This window comes from Phaenicophaeus curvirostris, chromosome 10, assembly GCF_032191515.1.
Source record: "Phaenicophaeus curvirostris isolate KB17595 chromosome 10, BPBGC_Pcur_1.0, whole genome shotgun sequence".
NCBI lineage: Eukaryota > Metazoa > Chordata > Aves > Cuculiformes > Cuculidae > Phaenicophaeus > Phaenicophaeus curvirostris.
Window position 1 is genome coordinate 26,202,401 of NC_091401.1, and position 20,070 is coordinate 26,222,470.

General features: G+C 54.3%; 2 protein-coding genes across 4 annotated transcripts in view; both read left to right on the forward strand.

Moving 5' to 3' along the window:
* The window catches only part of SNED1 (sushi, nidogen and EGF like domains 1), a 120,568-nt gene that overhangs the window by 40,217 nt on the left and 60,281 nt on the right, over nucleotides 1–20,070 (forward strand). The window lies entirely within an intron of this gene.
* Nucleotides 770–19,488, forward strand: LOC138724871 (D-2-hydroxyglutarate dehydrogenase, mitochondrial-like). Of its 2 annotated transcripts, XM_069865242.1 has the most exons (10): nucleotides 770–1,065; nucleotides 2,293–2,350; nucleotides 3,219–3,358; nucleotides 4,244–4,437; nucleotides 5,116–5,284; nucleotides 6,133–6,276; nucleotides 7,177–7,319; nucleotides 8,232–8,397; nucleotides 10,362–13,061; nucleotides 13,431–15,694. In XM_069865242.1, exons 1-9 carry the CDS (start codon nucleotides 849–851, stop codon nucleotides 10,634–10,636), a joined length of 1,506 nt encoding a protein of 501 aa, XP_069721343.1. In that variant the 5' UTR covers nucleotides 770–848; the 3' UTR covers nucleotides 10,637–13,061; nucleotides 13,431–15,694. The 2 variants fall into 2 exon arrangements, with proteins under 2 accessions (XP_069721343.1, XP_069721344.1); XM_069865243.1 differs by lacking the exons at nucleotides 770–1,065; nucleotides 2,293–2,350; nucleotides 3,219–3,358; ... (3 more) ...; nucleotides 7,177–7,319; nucleotides 8,232–8,397 and adding exons at nucleotides 16,832–16,918; nucleotides 17,251–17,581; nucleotides 17,673–19,488 and having other exon boundaries at nucleotides 11,290–13,061; nucleotides 13,431–15,767.

Consider the following 20,070-nt stretch of genomic DNA (forward strand, 5'->3'; position numbering starts at 1 on the left):
GCGGCTCCGCGGTCTCAGGCGGGCGGGCTCAGCGGCTCCGCGGTCGCGGGATTAGGGCGGGGACTAGGACCCAGCGGCTCCGTGCGCTCGTGCGTGTTGGGGTGGTCGCTAGGACCCAGCGGCTCCGTGCGGTCGCGTGTTTCGGGGGGGGCGCTAGGACCCAGCGGCCCCGTGCGGTCCCAGGCGGGCGGCGCTAGGACCCAGCGGCTCCGTGCGGTCGCGGATTTAGGGCGGGCGCTAGGGCCCGGCGGCCCCGTGCGGTCGCGGGTTTCGGGGGTAGGGGGGGACGCTAGGGCCCAGCGGCTCCCTGCGGTCGCTGGTTTCGGGGTGTGTGTCGGGGGGGTCGCTAGGACACAGCGGCTCCGGTTTAGCGCGGTCACTAGGACCCAGCGGCTCCGTGCAGTCCCAGGCGGCGGGCGCTAGGACCCAGCGGCCCCGTGTTGTCGCACGTTTCGGGGGGGCGCTAGGACCCAGCGGCTCCGGGCGGGCGCGGGTTTAGCGCGGTCACTAGGACTCAGCGGCTCCGTGCAGTCCCAGGCGGCGGGCGCTAGGACCCAGCGGCTCTGTACTATCGCGGGTTTCGGGGGGGGGGGGGGGGGCGCTAGGACCCAGCGGCTCTGTGCTATAGCGGGTTTCGGGGGGGGGGGGGGGGGGGGCGCTAGGACCCAGCGGCTCCGGGCGGGCGCGGGTTTAGGGCGGGGGCTAGGACCCAGCGGCCCCGCGCGGTCCCAGGCGGGCGGCGCTAGGACCCGGCGGCCCGGTGGCGCTGTGTCCGCGGGGCTCGCGGGGGCCCGCAGCGCCGGCCGGGCCGGGGGTGGGAGAGCAGCGCGGGGCCCGTGGCGAGTGGAATGGGGCCCGTGGCGAGTGGAATGGGGCCCGTGGCGAGCGCGCGGCTGGCCGCCCTGGCCCCGTGCGGCCGGCGGGGGCTCGGCCTGCAGCGCCTGCCCTTCGCCCCGCTCGGCGCCGGCGACCTGGCGTTCTTCGAGCGAGCCCTGCCCGGCCGGGCCAGCACCGACCCCGCCGAGCTGGAGCCCCGAAACACCGACTGGCTGCGCTCGCTGCGCGGTGAGGCCGCCGGGAGACCCGGGGACACCGGCTGATCAACCCCCCCCAGCCCCAGCCCTGCCCTCCCTGATCCAGAGCCCCCCCCCAGCTTTCCTGGAGCCCCTTTCAGCGCTGGAAGCTGCTCTGAGGCCTCCCCTGAGGCTTCTCTTCTCCATTTGAACAGCCCCAGCTCCCCCAGCCTGGCCTTGAATGGGGCTGCTCGCATCATCTCTGAGCTGGCGGCTCTTGGAGCTCCAGGGCCCCAAAACTGGAGCCTCCAAGGTCCCTTCCAGCCCAAACCATCCCAGGAGTCTATCCTAGGACTCTACCGTCCCCTCTGGCCTCGCTCCAGCTCCGCTGACACAAGGAGTTGTTGCTATTACGTGATGACAACCCCTCGTGCTCACTCTGATCTGTGCTGAGCAGATGCATCTGCTGTAATTGACCCTCTTTGCAGCCTTTCCCTGCCTCCAGCGCCGGGTCAGGCAGAGCCAGAGCCAAATCCAGCAAGAGCTTCTTTCCAGGATCGGTTTCTCTTGCAGAAAGTGGGATGTGTTACCTTTTAGCTAAAGGAGCGATACTGAAAATGCTGCAAATCCAACTGTGTGTGACTCGGTTTGGAGTCTCGCAAAGCGATGACCTTCGTCAGGGCCGCGAGGCAATGATCGGCATCGATCCTGACGAGCTGGGACGGGACAGAGTCCAGAGGAGCCACAATAATGACCGAGGGCCGAGCAGCTGCTGTGGGGACAGGCTGGGAGAGCTGGGGCTGTTCAACCTGGGGGAGAGAAGGCTCCAGGGAGGCCTTAGAGCAGCTTCCAGGGCTGAAAGGGGCTCCAGGAAAGCTGGGGAGGGGCTTTTTGAGAGCCTGGAGCGACAGGATGAGGGGAAATGGCTTTAAATTGGAAGGGGGAAGATTTAGATTAGACATTGGGAAGAAATTCTTCGTTATGAGGGTCCAGGCTGCCCAGAGCAGGGGTGGCTGCCCCATCCCTGGAGGGGTTCAAGGCCAGGTTGGATGGGGCTTGGAGCCCCTGATCCAGTGGGAGGTGCCCCTGCCCATGGCAGGGGTGGAACTGCATGATCTTTAAGGTTCCTTCCAACCCAAACTATCCCATGAGTCTATACTCCCTGTCACACTGGAGGCGGCGTTGTTGTTATTCCAGACATGCTGCTTCGCTGCCCTGTTTCTTTCCAGCTTCTCTAGACCCCGCAGCTTGCCCTGAGCATCCCTTGCTTCCCTTGCAGGCTCTAGCAAGCTGCTGTTGAAGCCACAGACGACAGCTGAGGTGTCTCAAGTGCTCAGGTAACATGTGCTTGACTTTGTGGGGAGGCCCTGACCCAGGCTGCCCAGAGCAGGGGTGGCTGCCCCATCCCTGGAGGGGTCCAAGGCCGGGTTGGATGGGGCTTGGAGCCCCTGATCCAGTGGGAGGTGTCCCTGCCCATGGCAGGGGTGGGACTGGGTGGGCTTTGAGGTCCCTTCCAACCCAAACCACTCCATGATTCTACACTTCCCTTGTTCAGGGCTGTGGGCGCAGCTCTGTTTGGGCATCTGTGGGTCTCCACATGCCTCAAGCTGAAGGCTGCGTGCGCTGCTCCTGGCTCTGTTAAACCAGGGAACAGTGAAGCCAGGGCTTCTGCAGCCTTCCTTGTGCAGGAATGTTGGGTTTGGAGAGGATGCGATGGGCTGGACGATGAAGCAGGTGAAGCGTGGCTGTGCATCCTTCCCTGCTGCAGGACATTCATTTCTCAGGGGAGGAGGAGGGCAGTTATGACTTAAAGCCCAGCCAGATCTGTGCAGGGGTGACCCCAGCGCTGGTTCCTTTGCTCAGCACTGGGTGAGTCTGTGAGGAGCTGAACTGGAACAGGCTGCCCAGGGAGGGGGTTGAGTCCCCTTCCCTGGAGGGGTTTAAGGGACGGGTGGACGAGGTGCTGAGGGACATGGGTTAGTGTTTGATAGGAATGGTTGGACTCGATGATCCGGTGGGTCTCTTCCAACCTGGTGATTCTGTGATTCTCCCCTCTGCAGGGAACTGTCTCTTGGGGCCAATTTATTCTTGAGCCTAAACACTGCTTAATTTAACAGCAGACGTTCACGAGGAGGTGAAACTCTTTCAGCAGCCTGGGTTGTGGCCTTGGGATGTGTAAAACCTCTGAAACCTTTTCCTTTCCAGGTACTGCTACGAGAAGAACCTGGCGGTGACCCCGCAGGGGGGCAACACGGGCCTCGTCGGGGGCAGCGTTCCCATCTTCGATGAGATCATTCTCTCCACTGCTCTCATGAACCGGATCATCAGCTTCAACAAGGTGTCTGGTACGGATCGTAGGGATGTGAGGCCCTGGAATGAGCCTCCAGCCCTGAACTAGCTCTTCTTCTGGAGGCTATGACTGCAGCATCAGCACGGTTCAACCCTGCCGGGGCAGCAGGGATTTGTTTCCCCTGTGCTGCTGCTGTCGCGCTGAGGTTAGAACAGCAGCAGGTGTGAAAATAAATCTAGTGGCAGAAAGAGGATGAAAAAGATAAGAGAAACATGGACACCCTCCTACCTGCTCGTAAATGAAATGAGAACCCAAACAGGTGGAGCAGAACCCCGTGCAGCTCCAGGCTTGGGGAAGAGCAGCTGGAAAGGTGCCTGGTGGAAAAGGACCTGGGGGTGTTGGTTGAAAGCAGCTGTACATGAGCCAGCAGTGGCCCAGGTGGCCAAGAAGGGCACCAGCATCCTGGCTGGGATCAGCCCTGGGGTGGCCAGCAGGAGCAGGGAAGAGATTGTCCCCCTGGACTTGGCTTTGGGGTGGCTGCACCTGGAATCCTGGGTTCAGTTTTGGTCCCCTCACTCCAAGAAGGATATTGAGGGGCAGGAGCGTGTCCAGAGAAGGGAACAGAGCTGGGGAAGGGGCTGGAGAACAAGAGTTCTGAGAGGTGGCTGAGGGACCTGAGGTAGCCTGGAGAAGAGGAGGCTGAGGGGAGACCTCCTCGCCTGTCCGATGTCATGGGTACCTGATATCAGGGCAACAGCAAAGTTCCCCTGGGCCTGAGGAGAGGTAGGACAATGTCTGGTATTGTCCACACACTGATTTTGGGTTTAAATTCAATCCCAGAACATTTTGGAGGAAAAGGTGATTGCTTGTACTCATCCCACCTCTTAAGGAGGCACCTTCTTCTTGGGAACCGGCTCGTAGCAGAACATTTCTCTTCCAGGAATCCTTGTGTGCCAAGCCGGCTGCATCTTGGAGAAGCTCAATGAGTACGTGGAGGAGCAGGGCTTTATCATGCCACTTGATCTGGGGGCGAAAGGGAGCTGCCACATCGGTGGGAATGTGGCCACGAATGCCGGAGGCTTGCGGCTCTTGAGATACGGCTCCCTCCGAGGGACGGTGCTAGGGCTGGAAGTGGTAAGGCGAGTACCTGGTCGTTCCCTGCTGTGTTGAAACTTCTCATTCCTACTGATTCCTACTCTTCTAGACCTTAGCTGTCTGTGAGGTAGATAAATTCCTCTCCAGACCTCTGCTGTTAATATTTCCCGGCACGGCTCTTTTCTGAAGAATCAACAAGTGTCTTCACACAAGTGGCTGTGGAGAGACCTTAGAGCAGCTTCCAGTGCTGAAAGGGGCTCCAGGAAAGCTGGGGAGGGGCTCTGGATCAGGGAGGGCAGGGATGGGATGAGGAGAATGGTTTTGAGCCTAAAGAGGGGAGATTGAGGTGAGATCTTAGGCAGAAATGTTTCTCTGTGAGGGTGGGGAGGCCCTGGCCCAGGCTGCCCAGAGCAGGGGTGGCTGCCCCATCCCTGGAGGGGTTCAAGGCCAGGTTGGATGGGGCTTGGAGCCCCTGATCCAGTGGGAGGTGTCCCTGCCCATGGCAGGGGTGGGACTGGATGGGCTTTGAGGTCCCTTCAAACCCATTGATTCCATGATCCTGTGACACCCACAGCAGCCCGTTCCCACAGTCTCATCACTCTTTCTCCCCTGTAGATCCTACCTGAGGCTTCCCCTAGACTTTTCTGCTTCTTTTTTTCATGTGTCCCAGGCGAACAAGAAAGAAGAGACTCTGATTGGGTCCCCGTGTTCCCGCAGGTGCTGGCTGATGGCTCCGTTCTGGATTGTTTGACGTCTCTGCGCAAGGACAACACTGGCTACGATCTGAAGCAGCTTTTCATTGGCTCTGAGGGGACACTGGGCGTTATCACTGCTGTCTCCATCCTGTGTCCTCAGAAGCCTAAGGCTGTGAATTTGGCGTTTCTAGGTAGGGGCTGATATTGAGATTTTCACACCTGAAATCAGAGGCTGGGGAGGGTGTGGGGATGGAGAGGAAAGCACTGATGAGTTTCAGTGTCGCTACCAGCATCAATTTGTTCCTGAGAAAGAGCAGGGGGTGGTGTGTTTTGATACCTGTGCGGGTGTTTCACACATTTATACTATGGATATACCCTGTGGCCTTTCGGTTCCTTCCTTGGAGACCTCATTGCTCTCTCCAACTCCCTGAGAGGAGGTTGTGGAGAGGAGGGAGCTGGGCTCTTCTCCCAAGGGACAGGGAACAGGACGAGAGGGAATGGCCTCAAGCTCCACCAGGGGAGGGTCAGGCTGGACATTAGGAAAACATTTCTTCACGGAAAGGGTGATTGGTCCCTGGCAGAGGCTGCCCAGGGAGGGGGTTGAGTCCCCTTCCCTGGAGGGGTTTAAGGGACGGGTGGACGAGGTGCTGAGGGACATGGGTTAGTGTTTGATGGGAATGGTTGGACTCAATGATCCAGTGGGTCTCTTCCAACCTGGTGATTCTGTGATTCTTCCGGGCTGCCTTCCTGCCTGTGCTGGAAGCTGGGAGTGCAGCAGGTGCTTTGGACAAACTATCTTGGCACGTTCCAGAGGTCTTTGCTCAGCAAACTCTAATTGCTGTATCCTCTCTTGCTCCGCTCCAAAACCTCCCCTGGCTCAAACCGTCAGGAGCTGCAGCTCTAAACCCCCATGGGGCAGGTGCTCATGTTTTCTGGAGATAGGAAAGGCGGCTTGAAGCCTGGCAGGGGTTTTAAAACATTTTACAGTGTTTGGGGGTCTGTATTTTGTTTCTCATTGCCTCCTGTGTTCTGTCCAAAGGGTGTCAGAGTTTTCCTAAGGTGCTGGAAACATTTACAACCTGCAGAGCCATGCTGGGAGAGATCCTGTCTGCCTTTGAGTTCATGGATGAGAAGTGCATGGAATTGGTTGAGAAATACCTCGAGCTGTCCAACCCGGTGACAGGTACCAGAGACATTTGTGCTGTAGGAAGAGACATTTTGCTGCTCAAGGGTTTTTAAGCTCATTATTATGTCTCTACATCAGTGAGTGTGTGGACATCTCTCATTGTTTTTTACCCAATATTCAATTCCAAACACATTTTGTAGAATCATGGAATGATTTGGGTTGGAAGAGAGCTCAAAGCCCATCCAGCCCATCCCAGGGACACCTCCCTCTGGATCAGGGGCTCCAAGCCCCATCCAGCCTGGCCTTGAACCCCTCCAGGGATGGGGCAGCCACCCCTGCTCTGGGCAACCTGGGCCAGGGCCTCCCCACACTCACAGCAAAACATTTCTCACTAAGATGTCATCTCCATCTCTCCTCTTTCAGCTGAAAACCATTCCCCTCATCCTATCCCTGCGCTCCCTGATCCAGAGCCCCTCCCCAGCTTTCCTGGAGCCCCTTTCAGCACTGGAAGCTTCTCTAAGGTCTCCCCACAGCCTCCTCTTCTCCAGGCTGAACAACCCCAACTCTCCCAGCCTGTCCTCGTACAGGAGGAGCACCAGCCCTCAAATAATCTCCAACTCCTCTGGACACGCTCCAACAGCTCCATGTCCTTCCTGTGCTGGGGACTGCAGAACCGAACGCAGGGCTCCAGTTCTTTGGTGCAAGTCTTTAAAGATAAGGCTTTTTAGTTCTGCTTGTTCCAACAAAACTGCTAGTTTTTGAAAAGCAGTGGCAGGCCAAGTGCGAGTGAAGTGCCATAGGAGCCACTTGAGGTGTCGTTCTGCTTGGGTCCAGAAGATCTGGGCAGTAGAGCAACCTCATGGCACGTGCCAGGCTTGGGAAAGCTCTAGAACCTGCGCTAAATTGCTCTGCTTTTACCCTAGAGCATCTGCTTACTCTGTTCTCCCTCACTTTTAGGCAGCCCTTTTTATGTTTTAGTTGAAACTTCGGGCTCCAACTCAACCCACGATGAAGAGAAATTGAACAGTTTCCTCGAGCAGGTCCTGGCTTCTGGTTTGGTGACTGATGGAACTGTTGCAACAGATGATAAGAAAGTCAAGGCAAGTCATCATTTCCTCTTGCGCAAAACTCTTTGTCACGATTCTCTGCTCGGATTTGCGTTTTTAATAGGGAAGTGCTCAGACTGACGTTTGGTATCAAGGTCCCCAAGTGGCAACGGGAGCTTATTTGTTGTGTTGAGTAAGGGACACTTCCCACAGCTGATTCTTCCCCACAGGCCTGAGTATGTGCAGTTTCAGTGGACTTTTGCCCTTTTAAGTAGATCGGAATAATGAGTCACATCTTTGAGTAGCCGCTGGGGTGGGACCTAAACCAGAAACTGAGCTGTCAGTGAGGCCAGAAGCGAGTAAGGTGCTGTAGGACAGCATGGCAGCATCTTAGAGGTGTTGGCTGGGGTCTCTTGGAACAAGTTGGACACAGAGTGCGTTGGTAGGAAGGAGAGTGATCTGTGTCTGTGCAGGGAACATGACTCCTTTACACTAACCCGTGTTTCAAGGCCAGGCTGGATGGTCCTTGAGCAGCCTGGTCCAGTGGGAGATGTTCCTGCCCGTTGCAGGCGGCTAGAACTGGATGGGCTTTAAGGTCCGTTCCAACCCAAATAATTGTATGATTCTTCTAGTCCCAGCTCCCAAACCACCCCTCGTGGTACTAAACTGGAGGAGGCACATCCCTGCCTCCTCAGCAACCCAGGCCAGGTTTGGAGAGAACGGCTGTGCCCGTGTTCTTTCTGCCTGGGTAATGATAAGACTGAAGAGTTGATGCTTTGCTTCATGTACAACGCGGCCCAGAAAGTGTTTTTCTGGCTTCCAAGAGGCAGAAGATATTGAGGGAAACCAGACGTTGATGTTAAATGCAAAGAATCCAGGCTTTTTTTTTTATACCTCCATGCCACAAAGCCTGGAACCCCAGAGGTACTTGGTTTATTTGGGTTTCTTTGCTCTTGGGTTCACCAGGCGCTGTGGAGCCTGCGGGAGAGGATCACTGAGGCCCTCACTCATGATGGTTACGTCTACAAGTACGACGTCTCGCTGCCTGTGGGGAAGCTGTATGACCTGGTGATGGACATGAGGGCTCGCCTGGGCCAGAGCGCCAAGAACGTGGTGGGCTACGGCCACTTGGGTGAGCGCAGGCGCTGGGGAAGGACATGCTTGTCCTTTTGTGCTTTGGGTTTTGCTGCGCGACTTCCCAGTAGTTTGAAAGGTTGCTTTAATTAGTTTTTCATTTTAATTTTTGATTAGTGAGAGGAATAGATTAAATAGAATCATTGCAGCTGGAAAAGCCCTCTTGGCTCATCCAGTCCAACCATCAGCCCAATCCCTCCGTGCCTGCTGAACCACAGACCAAAGTGCCACCTCCATGTATTCTGAGCCCCTCCAGGCACGGGGACTCCAGCTCAGCTGCGAGTTCTCAGAGGAGGAGGGTGTATAAGGAACTCTGAATTTTGCTGCTTTCAGCCTGTATTCCATATTAATGGCCGGTTGCCAGCGAGCCACTGAACTGGTCATCTGTATCTGCTTGCTCTGTGCTTTTGTTTAAGGGTGCAGGTTGTTTAACTGCATCGTTCTCCCATCCGAGGACAGGCTGAGAGAGCTGGGCTTGTTCAGCCTGGAGAAGAGAAGGCTCTGAGGAGACCTTATAGCGACCTTCCAGTGCCTGAAGGGGCTACAAGAAAGCTGAGGAGGGACTGTTCCCAAAGGCTTGGAGTGAGAGGATGAGGGGGAACGGGGATAAACTGGAGAGGGGCAGATTTAGACTGGACATAAGAAGGAGCTGTGGCTGCCCCATCCCTGGAGGGGTTCAAGGCCAGGCTGGATGGGGCTTGGAGCCCCTGATCCAGCGGGAGGTGTCCCTGCCCGTGGCAGAGGTGGGACTGGATGGGCTTTGAGGTCCCTTCTAACCCAAATCACTCTATGATTTTATGATGGATTTGATTAAGGTACTTGGATACATTTGGTAGCTAAAGACTTTCTTCATCAAAGTGATTGGAAATCAATTATGTCTGAGCCATTAAGCCTCCAAAAGAGAGCAATAAACATAATGCATGGAAAGGCCGGTGCATCCCAAGTGACAGGGGACAGGACGAGAGGGAATGGCCTCAAGCTCCGCCAGGGGAGGTTCAGGCTGAACATTGGGAAAAAATATTTCACAGAAAGGGTCATTGGTCCCTGGCAGAGGCTGCCCAGGGAGGGGGTTGAGTCCCCTTCCCTGGAGGGGTTTAAGGGACGGGTGGATGAGGTGCTGAGGGACATGGTTTAGTGTTTGATGGGAATGGTTGGACTCTGATCCGGTGGGTCTCTTCCAACCTGGTTATTCTATGATTCTATGATTTGTCAGAATGCTTTGAAGCTCCTTTGATTTTGGTAAACTGGTAGCTCAGGAGAGCTGCCCCACTGAACAAAAAATACAACAAACTCTTCAGCGCTGCTTGATTGGGCTGATTTAAAAGACATGGAGAGACACGTCTGCCTAACAAAGGCTGCCTCTGGTAGCTCTTGGTATAGAGGATTAAGCTGTGTACGGGGGGTGCAGGAAGAGGTTCCGGAGTGGGAATGGGAACGACAGGGTACAGTTGTGTTTATCTTTGTGTGTAACTACGTGCTTCATCAAATCCCACCACACGCAGGCGGCAGGAGGAGAAATATTTTACTTGCTTTGTCTCTGTTGACCACAGTGCGTGTAGAACATTGCACAAACATAATAGGGAGAGAGAAAGGGATGAAGAGCCATCTTCAGACCTAGGGATCATTAAGAAATCGTGTTAGGGGAGACTTCTGGATGATAATTAATGTGGCATGGTTGTTTGAGTTGTAAATCACAAGAGCTGGAGTTTGAAAGGAGCTTAACGCGCAACACTTCCTCAAATATTGCACTGAAAGCATGGAAAAACAAAGGTCCTATTTGAATTATTTGGGCACGGAGAGGCCTAATGTTTGTAGAAGGACAGTGAACTTGACCTTTTTTGTGCCATTTGGAGACTGACAAATGCCTCGTTGTTTGAATCCGTGGAGGAGGCAGTAATGAGTTTCCACTGCAGGGCCACCGAGCGTTTCTTACACACCCATCTCTGCGATGGTTTCTTCTAGGAGATGGAAACTTGCACTTGAACATCACGTCGGAGTCCTACAGCCGTTCCCTGCTGGACGCCATCGAGCCGTTCGTGTACGAGTGGACCGCGCGGTGCAGCGGCAGCATCAGTGCCGAGCACGGGCTGGGCTTCAAGAAAAAGCAGTTCATCGAGTACAGCAAACCCCGCGAGGCCGTCCGGCTGATGCAGCGCTTCAAAGCCATGTTGGACCCCAAAGGGATCCTCAATCCCTACAAGACGCTGCCCCCGGCTCCCGAGGGCGACACGCACTGAGAAGGGAGCAGGTTCTGTCGCACGAGGCGTCTCTAGCTCGGTGACTGCACTTTAGCCATAAACAAACTGATGGGTTAAGCAGGCGTGTGGAATGCTCCGTGTCTTGTTTCTTCTCTGGGATGGAACCAGGGGACAGGACAAGAGGGAATGGCCTCAAGCTCTGCCAGGGGAGGTTCAGGCTGGACATTAGGAAAAAAATTTTCACAGAAAGGGTGATTGGGCACTGCTGGAGGCTGCCCAGGGAGGGGGTTGAGTCCCCTTCCCTGGAGGGGTTTAAGGGACGAGGCGCTGAGGGACATGGGTTAGTGTTTGATAGGAATGGTTGGACTCGATGATCCTCTGGGTCTCTTCCAACCTGGTGATTCTATGATTCTGTGATTCAGTAAAGGAACATGGTTCTTCTGTGCTCTTCTTTCTGAAGGAGAGCATGTTGCTGGGTTTGACCACGTGGGTTTTCAGGTTAATGTGAACACTGAAACCAAGCACACAGATATTGTGTGTGGATGCAGGGGTAGGACGAGGGGGAACGGTTTCGAGCTGCAAGAGGGGAGATGGAGATGAGATCTTAGGCAGAAATGTTTTCTGTGAGGGTGGGGAGGCCCTGGCCCAGGTTGCCTGGAGCAGGTGTGGCTGCCCCATCCCTGGAGGGGTTCAAGGCCAGGTTGGATGGGGCTTGGAGCAGCCTGGGCCTGTACGAGGCCCATTAGCCTGGACCATTAGCCAGTTTGCTGATGGTACCAAACTGGGAGGTGCTGCTGACTCCCTTGTGGGGAGGAGGCCTTGCAGAGGGATCTGGACACCTGAAGCATCAGACAATCAGCAGTGGCAGGAGGTTTGACCAGTCCAAGTGCCGGATTCCGCACCTGGGATGGAGTAAGGCCGGGCACCAGTACAAACTGGGAGAGGAGCAGCTGGGAGCAGCCCTGCAGAAAGGGGCCTGGGGGGGCAGCTCCGGAGGAGCCAGCAGCGCCCTGGCAGCCGAGAGGACAAACCGCATCCTGGGGCCACCAAAGAGCAGAACCAGCCGGTGAGGAGAGGGGGTTGTCCCGCTGCACTCAGCATTGCGATGGCCTCACCCGATGGTTCCAATCTACACTAGGGGAGGTTCAGACTGGATGTGAAGAAGCGTTTCTTTACAGAGAGGGTAGTCAGACACTGGAAGAGGATTCCTGAAGAGGTGGTTGATGCCCCAAGCCTGTAATTGTTTGAGAAGCACATGGACAATGCCCTTAGTATTGACTTCTGGTCATCCCTGAACAGGACAGGTCACCAGTTAGACCAGATGGTCCTTGCAGGGCCCTTCCAACCAGACTGTTCTACTTTAAGATGAATTTTTTTTTTGTTGTTTGTGTTTTTTGCTGCAGTTCATCTGGTTCGAGATGGCAGAAGGGATTATCATTTGCAGTTTGGTGTACAGTCCACGTAGCCATCCTGTCATCAGGGGGCTGGCCGAGCCCCCTCTGCATGAATCATCTTCTTGTCCGCTCAGTGTTTGCAGGTTGCATCCGTATTTACATATCAACTCCCTTAACTGAGGCTTTATTGTATCCAGAGGAAGCAGGGGGGTGGGAAAAGCCACCAGGGATTTGCCCAAGGTGAATTGTGTCATACCAGCCTGGTCACCTTCTACAGCAAAATAACATCCAAATAGCAAGGAAAGGCGATTGTCTTACCCAGTGACCATCTTCTCCATTAGCTGCTTTCCAGTCATTTCTGCTCTTCCACGCTGCGGTGAATTAGATGTTCCATCTCAAGTTGCACCAGGAGAGGTTTAGATTGGATATTAGGAAAAATTTCTTTCCTGACAAAGCGGTGAAGCCCTGGCAGAGGCTGCCCAGGGCAGGGGTGGACTTTTTATCCCTGGAGCTGCTTAAAAACCACGTAGAGGTGGCACTTTGGGCCGTGGTTCAGCCGGCACGGGGAGGTTGGGCTGATGGTTGGACTGGGTGAGCCGAGAGGGCTTTTCTAGCCTTTACGATTCTATGAACGATGCCATCGTTAGCAAAGAGAAAACTGAGTGTGAGACGCGTCCGGGCCGTGCTGCTTTTGCATTGGGGGGTATAAAATATGGAAAGTCCCTGATGTTGTTAGAGAAGAAGCCACAGGATTTGCTTTGGGCCAAGTTAAGCTGATGCAGCTCGTTCTTTCCGGATCAGGCTGTTTATATTCTCTGCCTTTTTCCTACACCATTCTTTCTCTTTTTTTTCACCCCTAAACTACTGACTATAATTGTTTAAAACGCAGGCTTTACATGTGAATGGTTCTTTTTGAGAAGTGGAATTTTCCACCCTGCTTTTTTTCAGCTACATATGGAGAGCGGCGGGGAGGGCGATGGGGCTGGCGTCTGGCCTCGTGCTGGCCAGGGGAGTCCTGGCACGGCTACATTTAACCATCTTCCTTACACATGAAGATCCCTAAGCTCAATGTAAGTTTACCCTCTCAACTAAGCAGCGGAGCAGTTACCCCGAGGGCAGAGAAGGCAGGAATCCTCATAGAGATGTTTTGTAGTATCTTTCCTAGACCTTAAACACCAACCAGGGAAGGGGTTGTCCCCCTGGGCTCGGTGCTCGGTGATCTCAAAGTTCTTTTCCAACCAAGCAACTCAATAACTCTACAATATTATCCTTCTCTTCTATGTTCTCAGTGATGCTTTCAACCACTGGTTCCCTGTTGTCTATAGGAGTGAGAAACAGGGTGGGTACACATATGTGGGAGGGTTTGTTTGGTTTTTTTTATCAAAAATCCTCATAGTAGGAATTTCTTGTCCCAAATTCTGTTTTTTTTTCTGGAACAGACTTAAATATCACACTGCTGTGGGTGTGGATGCCCAGTGCTTTGAAGCAATGGTTTTCTGGGCCAGTAAGGGACTGCTTGACTCTCTGTACTGGTTTTGCCTGGGCTACGAGATGTTTTCTTCATAAGTAGCTTCTGCAATGCTGTGTTTTGGGCCTGTGACCAGTGCTGGTGGCACAGGGATGGTGCAGCTGGTGCTGAGCAGCGCTAGCTTTTCTTTTCTGCTCCTCATGCTGCCCCACCAGGCTGGGGTTGTGCAAGAAGCTGGGAGGGGACGCGACTGGGACTGAGCTGGGGGATACCCCACACCGCGCGATGCTGTAAAAGCTGAGAGAATCATAGAATCATAGAATAACCAGGTTGGAAGAGACCCACCGGATCATTGAGTCCAACCATTCCTATCAAACACAAAGAGAGGGAGAAGGAAGAAGGATTCAGAGTCAGTGTCTGCTTCCCAAGTCAAAGTTAGGTGTGATGGAGCCCTGCTTTCCCCAGGGTGGCTGCCATGGGAAGTAGTGAATGAATTCCTTGTTTTGCTTTGCTCACACACGTGGTTTTGGCTTTACCTGTTAAACCTGCGAGGTTCTGCTCTTTTACTCCACCGATTCTCCTCCCCATCCTGCTGCGTGGGGCTGAGCTGCCCTCGGGGGCTGCCCCACCACCCTCTCCCCTCAGCGTGAAGTGAAGACATGGAGCTCGGAACTCAGCATCCTGCCCAGCGACCTAATCCTGCGTCAGAATTCATGACTCATTCTTCCAGTCTCGGAGCAGCCCGACCCCACGGGAAGCCAAGCGTTTCTGCGTGCCACCGTATTCTTCTGTGGAACCACAGCTGGTGGTTTGTGTCCGGCGCCCTGGGAGAGAGCCATGAATCAATTGTAAAAGAGTAAAAAAAAAAAAATGGGCTGTTGGGATTTGTGGGCTCTACCGGCTTCTGAACAAGAAATGGCACCGCTGACGTGGAAGGTAACAGGAGAAAGGAACCTGTTAAACGTGACCCCCCCTGCCAGCAGCAGCTGATGCCGTGCCAAGAGTAGCCCTAGAAATTCTTTGTAGAACTGTGCGTTGGCTCATGTTCTGCCAAGAAACTCAAGGAAAGCAACCCTAAACGTCGCTAATCTCTGAATTTTGATTAGCATTGGAGTTGGGCCTGGCCTGAGGAAGCTGCGATTGCAAAAGAAATGCTGGATAGATGTAGCAACAGAGGTGAGGGATGCTGGAACACAGAGGACTTTGCTCTCCGTGTGGCAGGTTGGGCCACCAGAGTCTGACGTTGGCACCGTGGGTGTGGAAGGGAAGGCAACCATGACACCTCATGGCCATGAAAGACCAAAAGCTACAGCTAAAAGGCAGGCTGGGAGATGTGGAGAAACCTTTTGTGGCCCAGATGAAGAGAGCATTGACTTAATCCGCAGCGTGGGAAGCAGGGGGATTGCCCCATCTCCAGACCCACAGGACAAAGCCTGCTCTCTCCGGACAGTTTGCAGCCATCAAACCCAGTTTGTGAAGTGCTGGCACACAGGAACCGTGGTAGAATCTCAGATTCCTGTGGAATGCAAGTTGTAATGGTTGTTAATAACATCAGAAAGTCGCTTTGTAGACTAAAATAACACCTGCTGAGGAGCAGGAGCTCTCTCTCCCGAGGCCTGGACACAGCGAAGTCTCTGAGCGTTTAATCTCCAGCTGCAATTATTGCATTTTCACTGGGAAAGAGTTTGGAGACTAAGTGTTCTAAGAAGAACCTGTGGCAGGTGAACATCGTTCCTGTTTTGCTGTAGTCCCTAATTTCCCGTTGCCTAATGTGTCTGGCGGAGAATTCGACTCCTTGAACCGCAGAGGAAGAAGAGGAGGAAAGGCTCTGAGCCCAGCACCGGGCAGGGAAGGGGCTCGGAACAAGGGATGCGAGGGTGTGCGGGGTGACGAAGGGGCTGACGATGCCCTCCTCCAGCCACCAGCACCCTGCCCAGATCCTGCTGTCAGCCCCCACCTCCCAACCCCAGCAAGGAAACACCCCCCTAAGGACCCCCCGCTAAATCCTTACTGTCCTGCAAAGCCACCAGAACCCCATCTTCCAGGCAGCTCTTTGTCCTTGTGGGAATGTTGTGTTCTGAAAGAGTTTCTCTTGGCTTATTAATTAACTTCCCCCCACCCCTGGGAACACCTGGCCACTCCCTCTGCCCTCTCCTATTCCAGCCATTTATAACAGCGATGGGATGCTGAAAATAAAGGCGTGTTCTCCAAGAGCTGGAGGAGCCTGTAGATAAAGGTGTATTGGAGTCAATTTGCAAAGGAGACATCTCCTAACGCACAGCATGAAAAACCCTGGGTGCGCCACAAGGTAAAGGGACAGGGAGGTTGGGGCTGTGGGTGCAGAATTAAACGGGGCTTGTGGGCTTGGTTAATCCCTATGAATTGTTCTTAACCTGGAGAATTAGTTAATTTGCTCCGGGGCAGAGATTAATTTTGCCATGAAGGTTTCCTTCCTGTATTCCAGGTCTCTTAATTTGACAGAACCTCGTTAGGTCGACACGGAGGTCTGTTATTTTCAGCTTAAGCCAAATGAATGAGAAGGTTGTCCCAAGCCTTAAAGCATCCCTAGTGGCACCTCCAAGTGCGACCTAAGAAGTAGTTTTCCATGTTTTCTTCCTGGCTGGGAGGTGGCACGGCACCGGGTGGAAAGGCGAGTTGAACCTCCGGCACCAGCCCTGCTCACTGCTCTGATTTGGCTGCTTAGGAGAGTTTTGTGTCTTTGAGATTTCCGTCTTATGGAGCGGCGCGATTGCTGGAGCCACTTGGATTTCTTACCAAGGAAATCCTTGTACCCCTCAGAGCTTTGGTTACTAGTGCTTGGTGGTTGCTGAGAAAAGCTTCAAGTGGGACCAGCAGGGAGGGAGGGGATCCTGCCCCTCTGCTCCGCTCTGAGAGACCCACCTGGAGCCCTGGGTCCAGCTCTGGAGTCCTCAGCACAGGGAGGACATGGAGCTGTTGGAGAGAGTCCAGAGGAGGCCACGGAGATGATCCAAGGGCTGGAGAACCTCCCATATGAGATCCTAGAGCAGCTTCCAGTGCTGAAAGGGGCTCCAGGAAAGCTGGGGAGGTGCTCTGGGTCAGGGAGGGCAGGGATAGGATGAGGGAAAAGATTTTCAACTGCAAGAGGGGAGATTGAGATGAGATTTTAGGGAGAAACGTTTTGCTGGGAGGGTGGGGAGGTCCTGGCCCAGGCTGCCCAGAGCAGGGGTGGCTGCCCCATCCCTGGAGGGGTTCAAGGCCAGGTTGGATGGGGCTTGGAGCCCCTGATCCAGTGGGAGGTGTCCCTGCCCATGGCAGGGGTGGGACTGGATGGGCTAAGGACTGGTAAGGACTATCTGATAAATATCCACTCCAACTCTGCTTTCTTTCCAGGTACATCAAATATCTCATCATTTTCAAGCTTTGCGTGGGACTCCTCTTCCTGTCAGGACTCTTCCACATGAAGAATAAACGTTACACGTAAGTGAAGCAGAAGAAGGGTTGCCTGACTTCATCTGCCCAGGGCAGCAAGGGTCTGACCTGTGAGGCTCGATTTAACTCTCGCGGGGTTTAGGCTGATATTTGATGGGTGGCAGCCCAAAGTTAGGTCCTAGAATCATATTTGAGCAGAATCAGCTGCACAGAGAAAAGAAAAAGGAATCAAGCTGAAGGCTTTGGGTAAGTGAGGACTTGGAACAGCAGAAAACCATCCAACATTGATGCCTAAGGGTTGGGGCTTGTTTGGGTTGGTGCTTTGTACCACCTGCAGGTGTGGTATCAGGAGGAGAACCCACTGGGTTTGGCTTTTCCAGGTCTTGGAGGCAGGGTACGACACCGGAGGGGCAGTTAACCCCATCTGCTGCCACCCTGAAGAAGCCGGAGGAGCTGCTGATACCTTCCACACCTTGCCACGCCAAGACTAACGTCATGTTCCTCAAGACCCACAAGACGGCCAGCAGCACCGTCCTGAACATAATGTTCAGGTTTGCGGAGAGGTACAACCTCACTGTGGCCCTCCCGGCTGACCAGCTCTTCCACCTGGGCTACCCAGAGACCTTCAGGGCCCACTTTGTGGAGGAATTTGAAGTCATAGGACAGAACTACAACATCATGTGCAACCACCTGCGGTTCAACCCCTCGGAGGTAAGAAAGAGCCACGACACCTGCAGAGAAATCTGGTGGAACAAGCAGTGCCTCTGGACTAACAACTTTTCTTCTTCCTCACCACAAATAGGTGCGAAAAGTGATGGCAGCGGACACCTTCTACTTCTCCATCCTGAGGAACCCCATTCCTCTGATGGAGTCTTCCTATGTCTACTACAGGAGCGACGCCCCTGCCTTCAGACTCTCCAAGGACGTGAACGAGTACTTGCTATCACCCTTGAAGTATTACCATCACAGGTATCACCAGCAAAACATCTACGCCAGGAATATCATGTGGTTTGATTTTGGCTACAATAACAATGCAGTGGACGACGAAAAGTACATCCAGAGGGTCCTGAAGGAGATTGAACAGAACTTCCACCTGATTTTGATAGCAGACTATTTTGATGAGTCCATGATCCTCTTGAAGCACACTTTGTGCTGGGATCTGGATGACGTGGTTTACTTTAAGCTCAATTCCAGAAGCCAGGACACGGTCCAGACCTTGACTCCAGAAAGCAAGGAGAGGGTAAAAACGTGGTGCTCACTGGACTGGAAGCTCTACCTGCATTTCAACCAAAGCTTCTGGAGGACAATTGAGGAGACCATAGGACTCAAATCGCTGGAGAAGGAGGTGAATCGCCTGCGAATGAGGCAGAAGGAGCTCCTGGAGATCTGTCTCTCAGAGCAGGAGGCAGTGGGGAGGAACCACATCAAGAACAAAGCTCTCATGCCTTACCAGTCAGGGGCTGCGGATATCCTCGGATACAACCTCAACCAAGGCTTAGACAACAGGACTCTGAGAACCTGCCAGAGACTGGTTATGCCAGAGCTGCAGTACACGTCCTACCTCTATGCCGTTCAACACCCGTGCAAGAAGAGGAAGCCGTTAGGCTTTCCCTTGCTCTGGACTGATTCCTAGGAGAAGATGCTGCTCCAAACTCCCACCTAGGGCTCGTGACAACCCACAGCAGTTTCACACTGCTTTGCATCACCAGCAGTTGGCTGACCCACAGGACACCTGTGCACCAGTGGGAGGTTGGTGGGGAGGAGGGCTTTGTTTGAGGCCACCGAGCTGGTGATGGGTCCCTCTCTGGGGGGGCTGGATCCTGCGTGATGCTTTCTCCCTGCTCCCAGGCAGGGGGACGACCCACCACTGCGGAGCGCTGGGCACGCTTTCAGCTGGCTTAGACTTTCCTGCCTCTTAATAATTAATCGTGGGCTTAATCTTTTTGTTTGCATTCCACTTTATTTAATAGCTGTCATTACGTCCAGGCTGGTCATGGTTCATAACTCCTGATTATCAGCATTGAAGGGGGAGGGAAATGAGGAGGAGAATGTGGTGTGGGGATGCAGCGCTTGAAGGAGTAGGGAGAGATGTTGGATCTCCCATCCAAAAGCATCATGCCCACTGGTCTCCAACCACTGTGCGATGTCCCAGCTGCTCCTCAGGTGGGGGAGGTCCTGAGCATCACGCCTGAAGCTGGATGCCAGCATACGCGTCCTCCAGCTCACGTGTCATGAGGTGCAGGGCCTCCTGCCCCACTTGGGACGCCTTGGTGCTCCCCTGGGAGGGCCCCTTTGGTGGTTTCACCCCTCCGTCTTGGGCAAGAGCCCTCGGTCCCTGGGCACAGATGGTCTCCTGGGCTCAGCATCCCTGAAGACCTTTATCAACAGGGGCTTCATTAGGCCCCTGCGTTGCTGTGTTGGCTGAACTCTCCAACACCGGTTAGAAGAGGGGTGGAAGGTGGCACGGCTGCTGCATGTTTAGGGTATGACCTCAACAAATACGAAGCAAGCAATTAAACCTGTGTGGGAGGTCCCTTGCTCATTTGCCATCTGTTCCTGTGGTGGTCCAGGGCAGGTTTGTTGGAAAGACAACAGCAATAAACCCAATTGTGTTGCAATTAATCATAGAATCATTGAGGTTGGAAAATCCCTCTTAGCTCATCCAGTCCACCCATCAGCCAAACCTCCCCCTGCCTGCTAAACCTTGGCCCAAAGTGCCACCTCTACCCGCTTTTTGAACCCCTCCAGGGATGGAGATTGTTAATATTGTCCATCACTGGTTACCAGTGTGCCCACTCCCCACTCATGCCAGCTGAGGATCCGAGAGCTGGAGAACCTCCCTCCAAGGACAGGCTGAGAGAGCTGGGGTTGTTCAGCCTGGAGAAGAGGAGGCTGCGGGGAGACCTTAGAGCAGCTTCCAGTGCTGAAAGGGGCTCCAGGAAAGCTGGGGAGGGGCTCTGGATCAGGGAGGGCAGGGAGAGGATGAGGGGAATGGTTTTCAGCTGAAAGAGGGGGGATTGAGATGAGATCTTGGAGAGAAGTGTTCCCTTGTGAGGATGGGGAGGCCCTGGCCCAGGTTGCCCAGAGCAGGGGTGGCTGCCCCATCCCTGGAGGGGTTCCAGGCCAGGTTGGATGGGGCTTGGAGCCCCTGATCCAGTGGGAGGTGTCCCTGCCCATGGCAGGGGTGGCACTGGATGGCT